Here is a 19,495-nt window from a genome sequence, read left to right as displayed (position 1 = left end):
GATGGACTGTGGACAGAGAGAGCAGGCCCTGCACCACTTGCTGTTAGTGGTATAGCCTATGCTGTCTCAGCCAGAGACACATTGGATTCTTCTGGATGGGCTGGAAATAAGTCAGGTGTTACTTGATAGCAGTAATTAGGAACTGCCAGCCAACACAAGCCACAGAGGCCAGGAGCTATTCTTCCCCGCTCAGTTCTGCAAAGTATATAATTGTGGTTTCAATGTTGCCCCTAACTCTTATCTACCCTGGCCTGACATCCAGGGCACCACATAACACCTCTTCCCCATTCCCATTCTCCCTTTGCTTAGCCTGTTGCTGGGGACTTACAATTAAGTGATGTTTGAGGTCCTTTGGCTCCCTATGCTGCAAGGCATTAGAAAGCTGGCATAGTCTCTCAGAATTTCGTTAACTTGGTTAAAACTCTGAGATACTATTAGACTCATTGTCTGAAATTCTCAAAGCCAGTGAATTATAGGAAAACATGAGTGTAGCCAGAGTTAATTCTAACTTGGATGTGACTCTTGACACTTTGGGGGCTTCCACTGTGGAACTTCTGTTTGAGATTTTGTCTCGTCATCTGAGCACCGGGAGGTTTGGAGACTCACAAGTGAGTATGAAGTAATCAGCTTTCCGGGTGACCTTGGACAGGCATTCAAGCTCTCAGAACCTTGATTTCCTCATTCAGTGAGGTTAGTAGGATCCTATGGGATTTTGTGATGTGGTCTCTTTTCTTTGTTTTTGTTTTGTTTTTGTTTTTGACCAAGTAAGAAAATTAAAGAAACAAAAACAGACAAAGACTGTGCTATCTACATCACTGCTGTTTTACAAAAGAAAGGTCATGTTAGCACCCACAAAAGGAGGAAGGCTATAATCTCAGAATAAAGGAAAGTCCTTTCAAATAAATGAAATTGAAATCCTAGTCACTACTTTGTTCTTTCTTTTCCCATTGTCCTCAGACTAGTTAAAGGTTCTTTGGCTGGTGGCCACTGGCCAAGAGCTCTGAGCTGCCCTTCAGCTCCAGCATCCTGGCATGTTGGTAGTGATGTCACATCTCACATGCAAGCTCCTGCACGTGGCCTGAGGCTTAGAAGATGTTCAGTCAATTTACAACAAGTGAATGAGTATGCAGTTCAGTCTCCTTTTGACTAGCAGGATCCCCATGCCGTGATGGGGATACAGCATCTATCTGCCTGATAGGGAAAGCTAAAAAAGTCTAGTGTGGAGTTTGTGTTAATAGTTTGGTGAAAATTTTATGCTGGGCTATGCAGCCACATCATGCATAGGCCACAGTGATGCGTTCCTTTCACTCACAGTGCAGTCCATGCCTGCTCATGACATATAGCTCTCACTGAAGATACCAGCTAACATTTTCCTAATTGACCACTTGGCCTCTCTTCTCTGACTGAAATTTATGGCACAGAGCTGCCAGGGAAATCTCAAATACGTCATTGCCTACCCAAGATCCCACTGTTGTCTTCATGATTTCAAGGTTCTCCATAAAACAGATGCAGCCTCATTCCCACTGCTGTCAACAGCTCTCTCCTATTCAGGTCAGGCTGACCTCACTAGACTCGCTCTGCCTGTATTCATTTCTGTTCACTTTGTCTCTTCGCCTGGAATACCATCCAGCAACCAGCGGTGATGGTGAGGATGGTGGTGGTGAAGATGAGTTGCCTGTTTCATCATCACTGACATTATCATCAGCATCGTCATTATCACATTCTCTCCTCTTCCTATATGTAGTTCTTGACCAGGTGTAGTGTTGGTTTTTACTGTAACCATGTGATGCCTGGAAGTTAACACTGAAGGACTGGAGATCAGAGTTTAAGTAACCAGCCTGTGGTTCATTCACAAGCCTTGGAAGCAGATCTTGAATACAAATCTCCTACACCAGTATGTCCCCAAGCCTTCAAGGGACATAGTCCCATTGCCTCAGTTCTTCCACCCCACAGTGATCTTGCCCTTCTCTCAGTTCCTATTGCATTGCATTTATGGTCAGGTGGACAACAATGTATTTCTGGTGCTTCTAATTCCTTCTGTTCCCCAATTGTGCTCTTAAAGAAGGGTTCCATGGATAGCCGTGGACTCCATTCCTCAGGAAGCGCTTCCTGATGGATAGTCCGCCTCCTTTCCCACCTCATCTTCTGCCCCTTTGCGCTTCCCTAGAAGTGTCAGGCTGGCCCCCGCCTCCATGTGCTTGAATTCTGTTCCCTTTCCTTGGGATGCCTTTCCCACCTTTTACATGTGGCAGACTCCTCGCCTGGTAAGACTTGGCCGCAACATCACTCCTCTGGAAGGCCTCCCGCTCCTCTCAGGCAAGGCTGGGAGCCTCTCCTTGCCATGTACCCGGAATGCCTTATGTGCCCTTCTGTTGAAGTCCTTATTGCACAAGTTGGGCAATTGAGTTGACACTGGGCGAAAAAATCTCGGAGGCCCGCTCTGTTTTTCAAAGTTCCTAATTCTCATAAATACAGTCTACACTTCAGCAGGCTTCTTATGACCTTTGGATTCTTTTCCTCTCCTCTGTAGCTGGATGAAGGCACTCCTCCAGAACCAAAGGGAACATTTGTCGACTATCAGACAACTGTGGTTAAATACTCCAAAGCCATTGCGGTGACAGCTCAGGAAATGGTAAGAGGGGAGAGAACTGCCCTCCCCACTGTTAGTTGCCTTTTTATCCACTGCCGCCGCTGAGCCTGCAAATCCCAGATCTGTGTCGGAGAGAGAGCCCAGACCACTCTCTAGTCCCTCAGGGGCTCCAGCTTCTGTCCTTTATCTGTGGTCTTTCTGGCTGCCTGTGTCCAGTAGCCCCAGTCTGCTGTAGTTCTTATCTCATGAAAAAGCTGCAAAAGGGAATTAAAGGTGGCTGAGACTTGGGCATGAGGACAGAGGAGCAAAGGAAGGAGAGAAAATGAGAAGATGGGGAAAACAAGGAATTTGTAGTTAAGGAGAAAGGGGAAGAATCCTATTCACCTCACAAAGGACTTGAGGTGTTTTTAGTAGATTAAAATAACAGTGCAAGAGAAGATATTTCGGGATGAAATAGAACAGAGATGAGATTATCTGATGAAATCAAGTTATAATACTTGGACAATAAGGTATTGCCATCTTTCAGGCAAAATGAAACAGTATGGTTATGTAAAAAGAAAAAAAAAATCCTGACAGTAGAAGGCATACGACTTTTGGAGGTAATGTTTGGTTTGGGCTTTTTTTTTTTTTTTTTTGCTAAAATGTAATGCAGCCAGAACTGTATTATATAGATCCTTAGATACAAATGGCATTGAGAGAAAGTGAATGCTCTCTGATATGTTAAGCAGTATAAGAAAGATGACAAATGTGGTCCCCAAAGAATTGATAGGAGTCCATAGAAAAAGTTTCTCTCAACTTTTGAAAGCTCAGATGCCATAAGATAAAATTTCTTGTCCTTCTCGGGGGAAACATGCCTCTTTGATACTTGCCACAGAAGCCTGGGTTGAGAAATCAATGGGCCTTCCTCGCTGGAGTGACCAGAATGAGCCACCACGTGGTTGCTGTGCCCAGATCCCCTCTGAGTGGTTTTGTCATGTAATCGTGTGTCCACTAGAGGTTGAGCTTGGACCACAAAGTCGTCCCTGGCTGCTGCCATTCATTCATGGAAACTCTGTGGTTGTGCCAGGCTTGTTTAAAAGAATTCAGGCTGGGGAATGGTACACCCATCTCAGTGTTCTGTGAAAAGCTGGAGCTGAGCCCAGTCTTGTCCTTCTCAGGGGAGCGTGGGGGATGGATCCTAGGTCCGAGCCAGCAGCCCTTCAGTGCAGATTCCTGATGAGCAGGAAGCGCAGCGCAGCAGCGGTAAAACATGTTTGAGCAGCCTCATGGTGTTTCTGGAATGTCTTCAGAGCCAGGTCCTGGGCTGCCCTGGCCTGACCCTGGGTGTCCATGAGCTTAAGGAGCTGAGCTTCAGGCTGCGTGGTCACTCCTGAGATAACTGGCCTGGCTCCTTGTGTGAAAGAGGCCCTCCTCACCCCGTAAAGAGTGACCCAGTGCAACTGTTGGCAGGTCGCAGTGGAGCAGTGCATGGCACCACTCACTCTCGTGCAGCTCAGTGTGCGTTCCTTGGAGGCCACATCTCAGCTGAAGGTTGGGACGTGTCCTTGTACACATGCCTTAGATGGGATGGACATTCCTGTCCTGCCTTGATGGATGGAGAGTCATTCAAAAGGTATTTTAAAAGGCTGCTTAAAATCAAGGTCTTAAAAGGCCACAAATAAAGAGACAGTATTGTTATCCAGAGCAAGAGGAGGTGGAACAGGAGGGGAGCCCCATGATGAGGGTCAAGTTGACACCCTTCTGGGTGGTAGATTAAAACTGCTTTTGTGAGAATTTAAAGGTATTTTTGTCCAGAGGAAGAAGAAACACTAGAAACTAGCATGCCAGCTACCTTAGATAATTGAGATGCATCAGTCTATGAAACAGAGAAAAATCCCGAGTATCTTCATAATAAAGGCAGAACTTGACCATGTGGGCTACACACTACTCTTAACTAAATTTGTGGGTAAAACCTTGTAATTCTTTGGCACAAATTTACTGCAAAGCTGTATCCTCTATGAGTTTTTTTCCCTCTAAAACATTGGCTTATCCAGCACTTCTCATCCATGGTTTTCTTAACAGCCCTGTCCTCATGCCCTCTCTCGCCTGGGTGGGACCTGCTTCGGGGCATCCAGAGACCAGATCAGCCCCCTACAGAAGCCTGGGCCCAGGAGTGAGAAGCGAACAGGGCTTGTGCCTTCTGGGGGCTTCTAGGGGGAATTCCTCTGGTGACCCCCCCAGAGCAGGGCTGGCAAGGAGCTGGCACACTCACCTGTCAGAGGGGGGACCCTGGGGGCTGGCTCCAAGCTGCACAGCCCCGACGCTGAACATGTCCCCACCGGCCCGGTCAGAATCTGGCCTGAGCAGGGCCCTGCGAGGGCTCTGGCCTTTTGTGTGCAGTGCAGCATGGGCTTGGCTTGAACTGCCCTCTCCAGCTTCTAGCCCCAAATGCAAGGCCTGGCCTTCACCCCCTCAGGAGCTTAAAAGTGAATGACACCCTTTGGCTTCCAGTGATATTAACACATGGTTCTCATGCTTTTCTCTGTGTGTATGTGTGTGTGTGTGTGTGTGTGTGTGTCTTGCTTGTTTTCTTTTTCCAGATGACTAAGTCGGTTACTAACCCGGAGGAGTTGGGAGGACTGGCTTCACAAATGACCAGTGACTATGGGCACCTGGCTTTCCAGGGCCAGATGGCAGCAGCCACGGCGGAACCAGAGGAGGTCTGCCACCTTAAGACCCCTATTTTAAGATGCACACACACACACTGATGCCCACTCCTGGGTATTTCTTTATAGCTTAGCTCCACTCTAGAAGACCCCAGCCCAGTAACCAGAGCCCAGTTTATTTCCCCAACACTGCACAGCACAGGTCCAGACCCAGGCAGCTCCAGGCTGTACTCAAGGCTCACTGCCCCTTATGGGGCAGACTGGCCAAGAACTGGCGCATGGGCTTTCAGACAGAAGGATTTTGTATACAGTGTTCTACCAGGTCCCCTGTCCCTAGGCCCATCCCCTGCTGTCTCTATTAGCATGCCCAAGCGTGAGGCTGCCATCTTGTCATTTCCTACTCCAGTTAGCACATCCCCCGCAATTATTTTTGTTTTCCAAAGGTTCATTCAAGTATGAAAATTAGCTGTCCCTCTCCCTAGAAAGAGCTACTTTCATGAAACAAAATCTTGCCTGAATATTCTGGGTGGCTAAGAATTGACCCAGATCCCTCCCCCCATACCTCCTGTGGACTCCTTTTATTACTTCCCTGCCTTTCCTAGACCAGCTTTCCTTAGTGACCAGTGTAGACTTGGCTTTAGAATGCCTGTACCCGTAAGAGTCTAACAGTAGCCAAAGTTGGGCCCCAAAGGCCACTTTCTAAGAGCTGCCATCTCTCATACTTCTAATGGGGTGGTCCATTGGGAAGGACACGGGTCAGGTGCAGCTCCAGGGAGCCTCATAGCATCTGTATCAGTGTGAACAAACAGAAGGAGTCCAGGGCTTGGGGAACCACACGGCTTCTTAGAGAAAGGAAGCCCAATTGGAAATGAAGATTAATGGAGTGGATTACAGGGACACTTGAAAGATAAAGGTAATTACATTCTGTGAAATTCAGCAAGCTGTTTATTGAGTGCAAACCCTGTTCAAAACGTGCCTAAATGAACCAAGTTGTCAAGGCAGAAGGTTGTAATTGGTCTTCTCTTCTCCTTATGGTGACAGTCACTGTCCCCAAGTTACTCAGTGCTGCTATTTCTCCTGGGAGTCAGGTCTAAGTATGTTTTTACAAAGACTCCCAGAGACGTTACAGAAATGAAGTCCCAAAACAAATCACTTTCTAATGTGTGTGGTAACAATGCATGTAAATAGGAGTACCATATATATATATGTACTTGCATACATATATATCTAGCATGGGATTACTTAAGTCTCTAACAGTGCCTGCATTTTGAGATATTAGAATAATTGGCTAGGCTGTAGCATGAATAATTCTATTTGCAATGACTGTGAACTCACTACCAAGAAAAGAGAGTTATCAGATACCGACATTAAGATTCTGTTGACTCCTAAAACAGGCCTATCTTTTTTTTTATTAGTATTTTTAAATAGACTCCCTGTTTTAGTAAGATCATCTAGATTTATAATTCATTTGACTAACCTGTAATTTTGAACTCCATAAACATATGTAAGGGAACTTATGTTACAGTAAGGAAAAGTTTGCTTGGACAAAAGGAAAATGTGGACTGGGCGCGATGGCTCACGCCTGTAATCCGAACACTTCAGGAAGCCGAGGCAGACGGATCACTTGAGGTTAGGAGTTCAAGATCCAGCCTGGCCAACATGGTGAACCCCCTTGTCTACAAAAATTAACTGGGCGTGGTGGCATGCACCTGTAATCCCAGCTACTTGGAAGGTTGAGCCAGGAGAACTGCTTGAACCCAGGAGGTGGAGGTTGCAGTGAGCCAAGACTGCGCACTGCCCTTTAGCGTAGGCAACAGAGGGAGACTCCATCTCAAAAAAAACCAAAAAAACAAAAAGAATTTGGCAAGGGAGGTTTGGATATCTATCTGTCCACAGAAACCTTTGAAAATGGAATCTACCACCATCTGCCTTAGTTTAACTGCTGGCCTCCCTAACCACAGGGCCCTTTCCACATGAGCTCTTGTAAGCTACCCACCCAACGTGTGACACAAGCAGATTTTTTTTTTTATTACAACAGAGACCACTGAACCAAAATATAAAACAATGCCAAAACAGCAAGGAAAGAGAATGTGTTGCTAAAAGTACAGCAGGTTACTTTGGTTATTAGCCCTGCATTTGTAGCAGCTGACGTTTTCATTAAGGTTTTCCTTTTCATTGTTACATCTTGAAATGTATTTTACATTCCAGACGCGAGAGCTGTGTGACCTGGAGTGAAAAGGGGCAGAGAGAATATAAAATTTCCAGTGGCTTGCTAAGGAAAATTCTTTGTGTACATTTGCCAGACAGATATTTGGGGAAAACTGAGAAAGTTAGGGGATCCCTGAAGCAATGTAGCTTTTTATTCCAAGATTGTGGAATTATTTGTTTGCCCAAGAGGGCTCCCCCATCACGGCATGTGAAAATATTTATATCCGGGGAAATCAGAAGCTGCTCCCTTCGCTGCAGTCTCGCAGTCGGCTGTGCAAGGTCAGCATTTTGGTCTTTTCCAGAATGTGACAATTACAGGAAGAGTCATAGCTCTGCCCTGGAACATCAGGCAGGAGCTTTATCTGCTTAATTTTCATGGAAAATTCAAACCTTTGTTAACATCACTGTGAAAACTTATTTCTTTGGAAAAGTTAAAAGCCTCCAGCAGCTTTGCTATTTAAGATTAGTTTCCCCTTAACAAAAAGAAGAAGAAAGAATTCGAGATCCTATGAGCCACAACTTCTAAATGGAAATGCTGAGGAAAAGATTTAGCGACGAAAGCTTTGTCTTGGAGGAAAATCTGCAGTAACCACTTGAAATACCAGATGCCTTAAAAGCTGGCGCAATCATTTGTTAAGCGCCTGTGGTGAGAACCGCAGCCTTTTCCCCCAGATGAAATGGATGTCTGCTTTAGAATTCTCTCAAATTTTCCAGCCTAAGATACACATGCTGGAGGTGGGAAAATGATGCCCCGCTGCCATTGGACCCACTCTTTTTTTTTTTTCTTTTCTGAGATGGGGTCTTGCTCAGTCACCCAGGCTGGAGTGCAGTGGCGCAATCTCGGCTCACTGTAAGCTCCGCCTCCCACGTTCACACCATTCTCCTGCCTCAGCCTCCCAAGTAGCTGGGACTACAGGCGCCCGCCACCACACTCGGCTAATTTTTTAAATATTTTTAGTAGAGATAGGGTTTCACCATGTTAGCCAGGATGGTCTCGATCTCCTGACCTCATGATTCACCCGCCTCGGCCTCCCAAGGCAAAGGTAAATGCAGTTTTTGCCATTACTTTTAGTGGCAAAAACCACAATTACTTTTACACCAACCTAGTAATAATACTATTATTATTATTTTGAGCCGGGGCCTCGCTCTGTTACCTAGGCTGGAGTGCAGTAGTGCGATCACGGCTTACTACAGCCTTGAGCTCCGTCCTGGGCTTAAGCAATCCTCTCACCTCAGCCTCCCAAGTAGCTGGGACAACAGGTGTGCACCACCATGCCTGGCTAATTTTTCTGTTGACAGGGTCTCATTATGTTGTCCAGGCTGGTTTCAAACTCCTGGCTCAAGCCATCCACCTACCTCAGCCTCCCAAGTGCTGGGATTACAGATGTCAGCCACCATGCCCAGCCACTTTTTTCTTCCATGTTTTCTATCTTTGTCAGATAAGTTCCATTCTTGCCTTTTCAACTTTGACAAGCTATCCCAAGCAAATTACATTTGACCGGGTTTCAGATGTAGTTGTTTTTTAAGGCTTGGGAAAAACCAGTGTGTTTTGTTTTGTTTTGTTTGAGGCAGTGAGGAAAGGCGATCAGGATTCCTTAGACCCCCTCCAACTGGAATCAGATCCAAAACTTCATAAAGACCAGGCTTTTAATTTCCCCCAAGGCACAAAACCAGGAGATGATTTTCTCCATTTTACTTTTATTTCGACAAGAAAGGAATTGAAGGTTTTTCTTGAGGCTCAAATAACACTTTTCTAAAGCTGCCAATTTAAAAGCCCACATTTTATGTCTTTGAGCAACATTCCTTTCTAATCAACACTGGTAGTTCGTTGGATCACCCTGTGGGCTGGTCATATTTACTGAGAAGTTTAGTATTGCAGGGAGAAGCTTAGCATTTTTAAATCCCTTATTTTTTTTTTTTTTTTTTTTTTTTTGAGATGGAGTTTTGCTCTGTCGCCCAGGCTGGAGTACAATGGTGTGATCTTGGCTCACTGCAAGCTCCGCCACCCGGGTTCAAGCAATTCTCCTGCCTCAGCCTCCTGAGTAGCTGAGATTACAGGCATCCACCACCATGCCCGGCTAATTTTTGTATTTGTAGTAGAGACGGGGTTTCACCATGTTGTCCAGGCTGGTCTCGAACTCCTGGCCCCAAGTGATCTGCCCATCTTGGCCTCCCAAAGTGCTGGGATCACAGGCTTGAGCCACTGCGCCCAGTCTAAATCTCTTATCTTTTTGGATACAGAATGAATTTCCTCTGTGGCTCACACCTGTAATCCCAACACTTTGGGAGGCCGAGATGTGTGGATCACTTGAGGCCAGGAGTTCGAGACCAGCCTGGACAACATGGCGAAACCCCATCTCTACTACAAATACAAAAATAAGCCGGGCATGGTGACGGGTGCCTGTAATCTCAGCTACTCGGGAGACTGAGGCAGGAGAATTGCTTGAACCCAGGTCGTGGAGGTTGCAGTGAGCCAAGATCGTACCATTGCACTCCAGCCTGAGCAAAAAGAGCGAAACTCCATCTAAAAAAAAAAAAAAGGATTTCCTTTCAAGGATGTTCCCCCAGTAAAACAAAATGTTCTAGAAAATTGCCAGTGGACTGTTGATTCTGTTGTCCTCTTTCATTTAAGTGTCCTAGCTATTTCACGTGCCTCTGCAAAGTAATAGTAAGAGTTATTATTTATCAAGTGCTACCGCATATCGGATGCTGTGATGGGCCCAATCCTGTTTCCCCTCACAACTGCAGTGAGATAATCTTTTGTTCTTCCCCATTTCACAGATAAGCAAAACCAGGCTCAGGGAGCTCAGTTAAACTGCCCAAGACCACACAACTACGGTCGCTAGTATGTGAGCCACTTTAAATAACTTTGGAATAAGCGAATATTCCAAGTAAGTAAATAAGTTAACAAGTAAATATGTGGAGTAGCCAGGATTCAAACCCAGGTTAGCCGGGAATCACAACCCTGGCTACCTCTCTGCACCAGTCTGCCTCCTTTTCCAGCAGCATGCATTCATATGGCTTTCATCTTTTTGAGATTTTCCACATGTACCTGTTCATTTGTTCATCCCATCAGCCCCTGGAGTGGGACATAGCTTCTGTCCTGTGTCACGGGAAGGAACAAAGGCCCCTGAAGGTTAAGAGTGTCAGGTTCCCAAGGAGAAGGCAGAGCTGGAAGCAAGGTCCTTAGTCCTTTCTGCTGCCCACGGGGGTGAAAGGTTGAGAACAGGGCTGGCAGGGAATCCTGAGGTCCTGTCCTTCCTCTTAGATTCAGCCCTCCTGGCCCATGAACATCAGTGGGTGAAGCCTATTTCAGCTTGTCCTTGATAACACTACATCCCTCCTGTGTGCTGTCCAAATAGAATTGTGCAGACACACATACACCTGTGAGGCTGAGCCTCAAGGGGGTCTCCAGGTACCTAGATGACAATTGCGTGACTTGGCACAGCCCTGAATGTGGAGGCAAAGCCCTGGGTTGACTGAGAACACCAAAGGCCTTTGCAACTGTTGCCTCACTTATTTTCATCCTCATGTTTTCTGGTGCTGGCCTTCCTTGGAGCTTCTTAACTAGAATTTTATTTCTGATGACCACTGAGCCAGCTGCACCATGGACCATATACGGGCTCACTTGCTACATGCCTCGTGTCACCTCCAAGAAAGGGGCCGGACAGCAGGGCGCTAGGGTGTGTTTTTAGAGCGTAGCCTTTGGTGGGGGGTGGTGCTAAGGGACCACAAAAGTGTTGTTGAGGATGTAGCCCACCATGGATCATGTCATCCTATAGGGTTCAGGTTCAAGACAGCTCAAGAGCGGGTCCTCCCTCCCTCCCACTCTCAACGGGATTTAAGATACAGGTGTTCATCCCGGTGCCTTGCATTTTGCAGATAGAAAGCTCAGGCTAGACTCTGCACAGGAGCAGGAGGAATGCACAGAGAAGTTTGAGAGCCTAGGTCTCTTCTAGCAGCGTGGTTTCAAGCCATGTTCTTCAAAACCCATGGAGGAGGTTCTGCATGTTTGCCCCTAGTGTTACTTTTTAAGCTTAATGTAACTATTGTTGAAACTGCTAGGAAAACCCACCCTTGCTCTCAACCTTTCACTCATGTGGGTGGCAGAAAGGAGCTTTTGAGTGTGGTCTAGACCAAATGGGAACCCGGTGGGGGCCACCGGTGCTTTGCTTCAGGCTGCTGGGTAGTTTTGTGCTGATCTTCAGGCTGCTGCTGCTCCTGCCTTGGCTGCAGTGGTCAAGAATGGAGAGGAAACTGCTCTCCTTTGCTTTCTTTATGCATGTAACAGGATCTTCTCAACACTGTATCGCCAAAGCAAAACACAGAAATAATTTGGTGGCTGAGGCTGTAACTAGCCTTCATAACCTTATCTGTAACACTTTGGTTCACTCAGTCTCATTTTTGGCTTTTTATTGGGTCAAAGATACACATTTTAACTCATAAAGGAAGAGCATACTAATAACCCATTACTGCTATCCATTTGACATACTGAGATCCACAAGAGATTTAATTTGGATTGGGAGAGGAAGGGTTCTGCTGCTACGTAGAAAAATCAAAGAAGTTAGAAAAACACTGATCTACCAAGTAGAGCAATGTGCTTAGGATTAAAGAGCTGGATTCTCACCTAGTTTTGCCAGGGACCAGCTGTGTGATCTTAGGCAAATCACATCACTTCTCTGGGCCTCCATCTCTTTGTCTATAAAATGGGAAGGTTGACCTGGTAAGATCTTTTTTCCCTTGAAATTCTATAAATGTTTCTAACTCCATTTCCTTCTTACCTGACTTTTCCAGCAGCACTTCAGCCTTTAAAGATCTGTGGTCATCACTGACCTCAGAGCCCTTGTCTCTAGATTATCTTACTCTGGTTTTAACTCGATGGATCTGGAGCACTTCAAGAGCCAGATTGTTTGAAACTTTAATGGGGTATACCCCTGCTTCAGCTTAACATTATTTTCAAACCAACAAACATGTCCAGCAAACACGTATATTTAAATGACATTACATCTGTGTGGGCTGGAGTGTTTTTCCCGCCTCAGCGGCAGCCTTACTACTACACCGTTCCCCAGATCTGTTTGCAGAGCTGCTGTGTTGTGCAATCCAGAGGTGCTGCTGCTGTTGTATTCTGCGTGGAGGTAGTCAACAAGACAGCCCTGCCTAATTATGAAGCGTCTGTGGCACCGGTGTACAAAGGTGTATAGAAGTGTATAAAAAGCACCCAAAAGAGCAGAAACTTGGCTGGGCACGGTGGCTCATGCCTGTAATCCCAGCACTTTGGGAGGCCAAGGCAGGCGGATCACTTGAGTTCAGGAGTTCGAGACCAGCCTGGCCAACATGGTGAAACCCTGTCTCTGCTTTAAAAAAATACAAAAATTTATCCGGGCGTTGTGGTGGCCGCCTGTAATCCCAGCTACTCAGGAGGCTGAGGCAGGAGAATTGCTTGAACCGGGAGGGCGGAGATTGCGGTGAGCCGAGACCACACCACTGCACTCCAGCCCAGGTGACAGAAAAAGACTCTATCATAAAAAAAGAGAAGAAAGTGTATAGAAGACACCTAAAGGAGCAGAAGCTCAACTTTGTCGATTACGAGAATATTCTACTAAATGGATTTAGTTCTTTGGGCCTTTAAGGGGTTTAGAGGAAGAGTTCTTTCCCTAAAAACAGTGTTTCAATAATAGCAGAAATAACAATTGCAGCACCCCTCATTCTCCAAAGTCATCCTTCCTTTAACTGTGGCTAATGAGACGCTATTGGAAGATAGCATCCAGGGGGCCAAAAGTCTCCCAGGTTTTACTCACAATACCTGAGATCTTTTCGTAACTATTCCTGATAGATGCTAGAAAAATAAGAGCCGCAGTTTCTAGCTATTGTAGATTCTTGAAAATGACAGTGACCCATGCTTAAAGTTTTGTTTTGGTTTGGTTTGAGTTGCCTGCCTGGGCTGGAAGGCAGATGATTGATGGCAGCTGTATTGATCAGACCAAAATGAAATTTGATGTGAAACAGGGCCGGAGGAATGCAAACTTCGGGGAGGTGGAAGTGGAATTTATTACACCTTAAAGGAGACAGCTGGCAGCTAATCCACAGCGGAGCCCGTTTGGCCTCTCTTAGGCAAAGTACCTTTTATAATCACACAACCCAGGAGTTATTAAAAGAATGTGTGTCTGCTGAGCTTTTAGCTCTAAAAATGTACCTTTTAAAGGAAACCTCAAACCTAGCCTGATAGGAAGTCTGGGCTCAGTATGGTCGCTGTCCCCATGGGATACAGCTGGGGTAGGGGGTGCTCTGGTTGGTAAACATACCAATTTTGCAAGAATCTGAACACTTCAAAATATGCTTAATACGGAAACCACATTTTGAACCTCTGATTACCCTCTAGAGCTATTGTGAAGAATAAAAGAAATTAAACACATTACCTGCTTAGAAGAGGCCTTGACACACAATAGGGGCTCAGTAAATGCTTGTTGAATGAATAACAGAATTATCCCACAAAGTTCATCTAATTAACATTCTTACCAGGTGGCTGGAGGAGCAGATAAGCCATAAACCAGGAAAGATACGTATCAAGGAGGGTATTACACTAGGACCGCAAGATACGGGCTTGTTAGGTAGAGACTGGGCATTTTACAGTCTCTAAAAAGGGAAGCAAAATCAACCAAATTCCATACTTCACCAAACACAGACTCGTAATAGGAGTGGAATTTTCCTAGCCAGGCTCCCATAGGACGTAGGAGAAATTTTCCACATAGGGAAGGCCTCGATGGCAGGGTCCATCACGCTTCTCCTTCCCCATCCTGGGCTTGCCTCTGCAGATCGGATTCCAGATTCGCACTCGTGTGCAGGACCTGGGCCACGGCTGTATCTTCCTGGTGCAGAAGGCAGGGGCCCTCCAGGTCTGCCCCACAGACAGCTACACCAAGAGGGAGCTGATCGAGTGCGCCCGCGCCGTCACGGAGAAGGTAAGGAGCGGCCCTCGGTTTAGAGCCACAGGAACCTGTGCTGGCTCTCAGTGATCCGCGTAATCAAGGACAAAAGCAGGAAACTAAGCGAAAATGAACCCAGCTGACTCAGCTGTCTCACCCCGATCTTCCCCACCGCTCAGATTCTCCCAGGAATGGGGCGCGTCAGGAAGCTGGGGTGATCATAGGCCCAGAGAATTTGAGGACTTAGAGGGTCTCTCCCATGAAGGTCAGGCCCTGGCACTCCCCATTCTTGTAGGGCTTTCCCGTGGGCAGATTGTATCAAAGTCCCCATCAGCAGCCAGGAGCCCTGGTTGGGGGAGGCCTGGAGCCAGAGCCCTTTCCTGCAACCCCTGTTGACACCATCTTTCTTCTCAAGGAGGCTCCTGAGTGCTGAGGGCTGAGTCAGGAGGAGCGAAAATCCCTTTGGTGTAACCTCTCATTTACAGAGGAGACAGTGAAGTAGGGGTGGGTTAGGCCACATGGGGCAGTGGCGTGTACCTTTGTGGAGAAGCAGAAACTTGCCCTCAGTTTTCTAACTGGAAAGACACTTGTTTGTAGAGAGATTCCCATGGGGTAGTGAACAAGGCTCTAAGATCTTAGCTAAGGTACTTCACCTTTCCACAGCTCGATTTCCTCATCTGTAAAATGAGGATTAAAATATATAATGTCTGACTCAGAGAACTGCAAAGATGTACTGTGCTGATATGTGTAAAAGTGCCTGGTGCAGTACCAGACACATACTCACACATTTAATAAATCTAGCGACTGTTTTCTCGAAACTTTCCTCCAAACTTCTTGTTCCCCAGGCAGTTTTCCCCAGTTAACCATGCCGTACTTTGAGTGTTTCTTCATTCCCAAGTAGCTCTTTTATTCTCCCCCAGTATGCGAGTCTTTTGCTTTGCTTTTTGTCTCAGAATCATTTTTCAGGTCAGCTGTTTTGCAGGCTGCTTGAGGTACAGGATAAAGCATCCAGGCTTGATAGCTTTTCCCCTTCCCTTCACTCTGGTTCGTAGGACATAGAGCTCTGTCCTGTTTAGAAACTTGGCAACCGACTTGAGGGGCGGGCAGGGAGGACCCTCAGCTGGAAGGTGCTGCCACAGAGACTGCTCTGTCCGTGGCCCTCCCTGAGGCCAAGCCACAGTCTGGCCTTCTCCCGTAGCCCACAGGGCTGTCCAGCCTCCTGGGACTCCACAGACGAGGAAATAAATCTCTCAGCTGGAGGAAGGCATTTGCCTGCCTTTCAAAGCCCTTTCTTGTTATTGAAGTTACTCTTGCCAAATTCCCCCATAAAAGGCCTTGTAGCGGGAGCATCAGGAAGGGAGGAGAGGGGTCCAAGCTGCATAGTGTTTGCAGGCATGGCCAAGCAGCTTGATCTTCCTGAGCTGGCCTGGGCCCTGCTCCCTCTCCCGGCTGCGGGTCCCTGATTTGGGATACCTGGAGGGAGCACCAAAGGGGAGGAGGTGGCCCATTCCTAGCAACTGGCCTTTTGACCATTTCTTGCTGTGAGTCCCTGTCCTCTATGCTTTGTGTCTTGTTATATGCCTTGATGGTGTGTATTGTGCACCCACACACAGCCACGACGTGTCTGCCTTTGTGTCCTCAGCCCCTAGTGACTAGCAGATACTCAGTAAACACCTGCCGGCTGGCACACCCTTCACAGAGGGTGGGTTGCTATTTCTGGGCTCTTTTTCTTTCACCCTGGCTAAGAACGTCTCCCACAAACACACACACCCCTTCAGGCTTCCCATGATACTTGTCTTGGCCTTTGTCATGCATCTTCTGAGGGGCTTTCCAGAACCTGGATACCTCATTTCCAGGCCAGCTCTATGCCAGTCTGACTTGTCTTTTCCTGGTAGGACCTAGTAGCATTTAAAAGAAAGGCAGATGAGGAAGAGAAACAATTCCTTGTGGGCTGGTCTCAGAATGTGGTAGGTACCCAGGAAATGGTCCCTGTGCCTCTCCTGCCAGACTGTGTCCACAGCCTCTGCTGAGATCTAAGCAGCACTGGGGACAGAGTGTCTCATACTCCATGCCTCTTGCTGGCACAGTGACACAGTGACTCCCCTGCCCTGGTCAGCATGTTTTAAGAAATATATGTACGAAACATTGTCAGATTCTTCTTTGGGTCGTAGTCAAGGGTAGCGGGTGTGTGCACACACAGATTAATACGAGGGCTCCTGGACTCAACGAGCCTCCAGCCACTAGCCTGACACATGCAATTTACATTGGGTGCAGTGGGCCATCCAGAGGGCAAGAACCGTGTGCTGTGGGATCCCAGGAGGCTGGACTGTCTCTGGAAGAGGAGAGCAGGGGGAGGTGTCCAGGGCCCAGCTGTTTTGCAGGCTGCTTGAGGCACAGGATGATACATCTGTGTTTGGTGGCTTTTCCTTCTTTCTTCACTTTGGTGTCTTGCAGGCCAAGTAGTTTGGTGGCTCAGGGAGAGGAGCAGGAGGCATCGCAGGCAGAGCGCGGACCCAGGGTGGAGAGGTGGGAGTGTTTGGGAAAGTCAGGAGCTGGTGGATGTGGTGAGAGCCGGGTGAAGCAGACACATGACCAGAAAGGGAGTTCAGCCAGGGGAGACTTGTAAGCAGGGTCTTAGCGTGGTCAGGTTTATGTCATAGGAAAGAATCTTGGAGCAGTGAGGGTGTATGTGGTGGGTGAGGGTGACAGCACAGGATTTCTGACATGGAAGACACCCGAGTGAACTTGCTGGGCCCTCAGGGCACTGAAATGATGGTTCAGGGGTGGATGATGGCTCGCAGGAGGGCTAGAGGTCGAGATCCCCTCTAGACTCCAGCCCTTCTGAACTCCATTCTGGAGAATTTCCATCCCAGTGAAGGAGCGATGAGTGGTGGCAGTGGCCTATTCCTACTGAAAACCTAATAAAAGGGGATGTAATTGCCACACCTTTCACAGGAGCCTAATCCTTTATCCCATTCTGTGGTTTCAGAAACATAGTAGTAATTGAATAAACAGCATCTGCCCTCTGCTGAGCACTTACTGTATGCCAAATGCCTTGCTAGACACTTTACACATATTTTTCTTCCTACTTAATCCTGTCAGCCCTAATAGGGCAGAAATAATGGCCCCATTTTACAGAGGAGGAAACTGAGGTTTGGAGAGGTAAAGCAGCTTTGCCTAAGGTCACATGGCCTTTAAATGGCAAAGCTGGTATTCAGACCAAGGCCGTTGACTCCAGACATGTGCCTATAACCCCTAAGCCACATCATCTCCTAGGAGATAATTCAGTATTTTCAGAATCTGCTTTTAGGTCCTGTTCTCTCCATTTCCCAGCTCCCCTCACATTCCCTTTCTGCCTACAGGTCTCCTTGGTGCTCTCAGCTCTGCAGGCCGGGAACAAAGGAACCCAGGCATGCATTACAGCTGCCACCGCTGTGTCTGGGATCATTGCCGACCTGGACACCACCATTATGTTTGCAACAGCGGGGACGCTAAATGCAGAGAACAGTGAGACCTTCGCAGACCACAGGTACGTGGGGGTCCTGGACGGAGAGAGGTTCAGGCTGGCCTGCCCCTGAAACTCATGATCGACTTGGAGACGCCACCTGGGAGCCAGAAACGTAGTTATCTGTTTTGATTTCAACAAGATGCACAAGTTGGAAAAGTGAACCATGTAATCAGAATAAGCCCCCTTTGCCAACTGTAAACACAGTGTCGTGGTTCGAGCTTTGCCTTTGACAGCCTTAAATCCAGCCTGCTACAGCGAAGGACTGCTTTTAGACCTGCCACATTCTGAGCCAGAGAGCTGTTCCTCGAACTGCTGGCCAACCCCAGCAGGATTGGGAATGGCGGGGGCAGGCCTGTTTCGCGTAAACCCTGTTTTGGGAAACCTTGTCTGCTGAGCTTGCCCTGAGCCTCTCTATCTGCTGCTCGGGACCACTGAAACCTCGCCACATGTCCAACACCTTTCTTCCCCTCTGCAATCCAAGGGCTGGGCTAGGAATGCAGTTCCCAGAGCTCTGCTGTCCCTTCGCAACCCCAGCCTCTGATCCTGAACGAGGTGCCCCAGCCCACATGTCCTCACAGTCACTGAGACTGTGAAGTATTTTAAGGGACAGTGGGAACCACAGAAAAGCAGCTGACCTTTCGTTGAACTATAGGGCTTGGGAAGGGAGCCGGGTTAGTGGGCCTGACTCTTTCACTGAAGTTTTCATGTCAGTCGGCTATATGAATGAGTACTGGTTGACTTTCTTCTTCTCCCCCCAGTTTTGCATTTGTGAAAGATGAGAGTCCCTTGGTAAGGGGAGGTGTAACATAGCACTTCTCTTCTTCAAAGCCCTTTAACAAAAGCCCCATGTGCGGGATTTCTTTTCTTCTCGAAGTAATCAAGCTTTGCCCTCTGTCTCTCCCCCTCTCCCCTGCCCCTCCTGGCTCTCTCAGGGAGAACATTCTCAAGACAGCCAAGGCCTTGGTGGAAGACACGAAACTACTCGTGTCAGGAGCTGCGTCCACTCCTGACAAGCTGGCCCAGGCGGCCCAGTCCTCAGCAGCCACCATCACCCAGCTCGCAGAAGTGGTCAAGCTGGGGGCAGCCAGCCTGGGCTCCGATGATCCCGAGACCCAGGTACCAGCAGGGCCTGGGGAGTGCGTCCTCCTGGTCTTCCCGTGAACGCTGCACACTACGCCTCAGAAGCGGCCTAAGGCAGAACAGGAACTTTTGAAGTAGACAGTAGACAGTGTGTGTGCGAGTATGTCTGGTTTGAGGAACCGGTAGGAGGCAGTCATCCAAGCGAGAGAGTGGCACAGACTGTGGTGGTGGCCATGGGGATGGAGACAAGCTGAGGGATTTGAGGAGAGTCTAGAAGGAAGGCTTGGCCTGGCCTGGGGGAGGCTGGAGCACAGCATGCCTGAGGGAGGGGGAGGAGTGAAAGGCGGCTCCTTGTGCAGCCAGAGCAGGGCACAGGAGCTCCCTGAAGGGAGAGCTGGTGTGGGCAGGGAGATGGAGGTGATAGAAGTGCTGGAGCCACACGCAGGTAGAACTAGGGAGTGCTTTTGAGCCTGCCCAGGCACGGGGCTGTGGGTTCAGGGACTGTTGCCATAGAGATAGCGACTGCAACCACATGAGAGGA

General features: G+C 47.8%; 1 protein-coding gene across 3 annotated transcripts in view; it reads left to right on the top strand.

The window, feature by feature from the left end:
- Positions 1-19,495, top strand: part of LOC101009767 (talin-2) — a 253,027-nt gene that overhangs the window by 186,428 nt on the left and 47,104 nt on the right. For all 3 annotated transcript variants that reach the window (XM_031662566.1, XM_031662564.1, XM_031662565.1), the window contains 5 exons: positions 2,531-2,632; positions 5,170-5,289; positions 14,256-14,402; positions 17,729-17,895; positions 18,807-18,990. In XM_031662566.1, the coding sequence (XP_031518426.1) occupies positions 2,531-2,632; positions 5,170-5,289; positions 14,256-14,402; positions 17,729-17,895; positions 18,807-18,990 (720 nt within the window). The remainder of the gene's footprint in view (positions 1-2,530; positions 2,633-5,169; positions 5,290-14,255; positions 14,403-17,728; positions 17,896-18,806; positions 18,991-19,495) is intronic.

Source organism: Papio anubis, unplaced genomic scaffold (genome assembly GCF_008728515.1).
Source record: "Papio anubis isolate 15944 unplaced genomic scaffold, Panubis1.0 scaffold75, whole genome shotgun sequence".
Classification (NCBI taxonomy): domain Eukaryota; kingdom Metazoa; phylum Chordata; class Mammalia; order Primates; family Cercopithecidae; genus Papio; species Papio anubis.
Note: the sequence above shows the minus strand (reverse complement) of the source record. Positions and strands in the feature narration are given on the sequence as shown.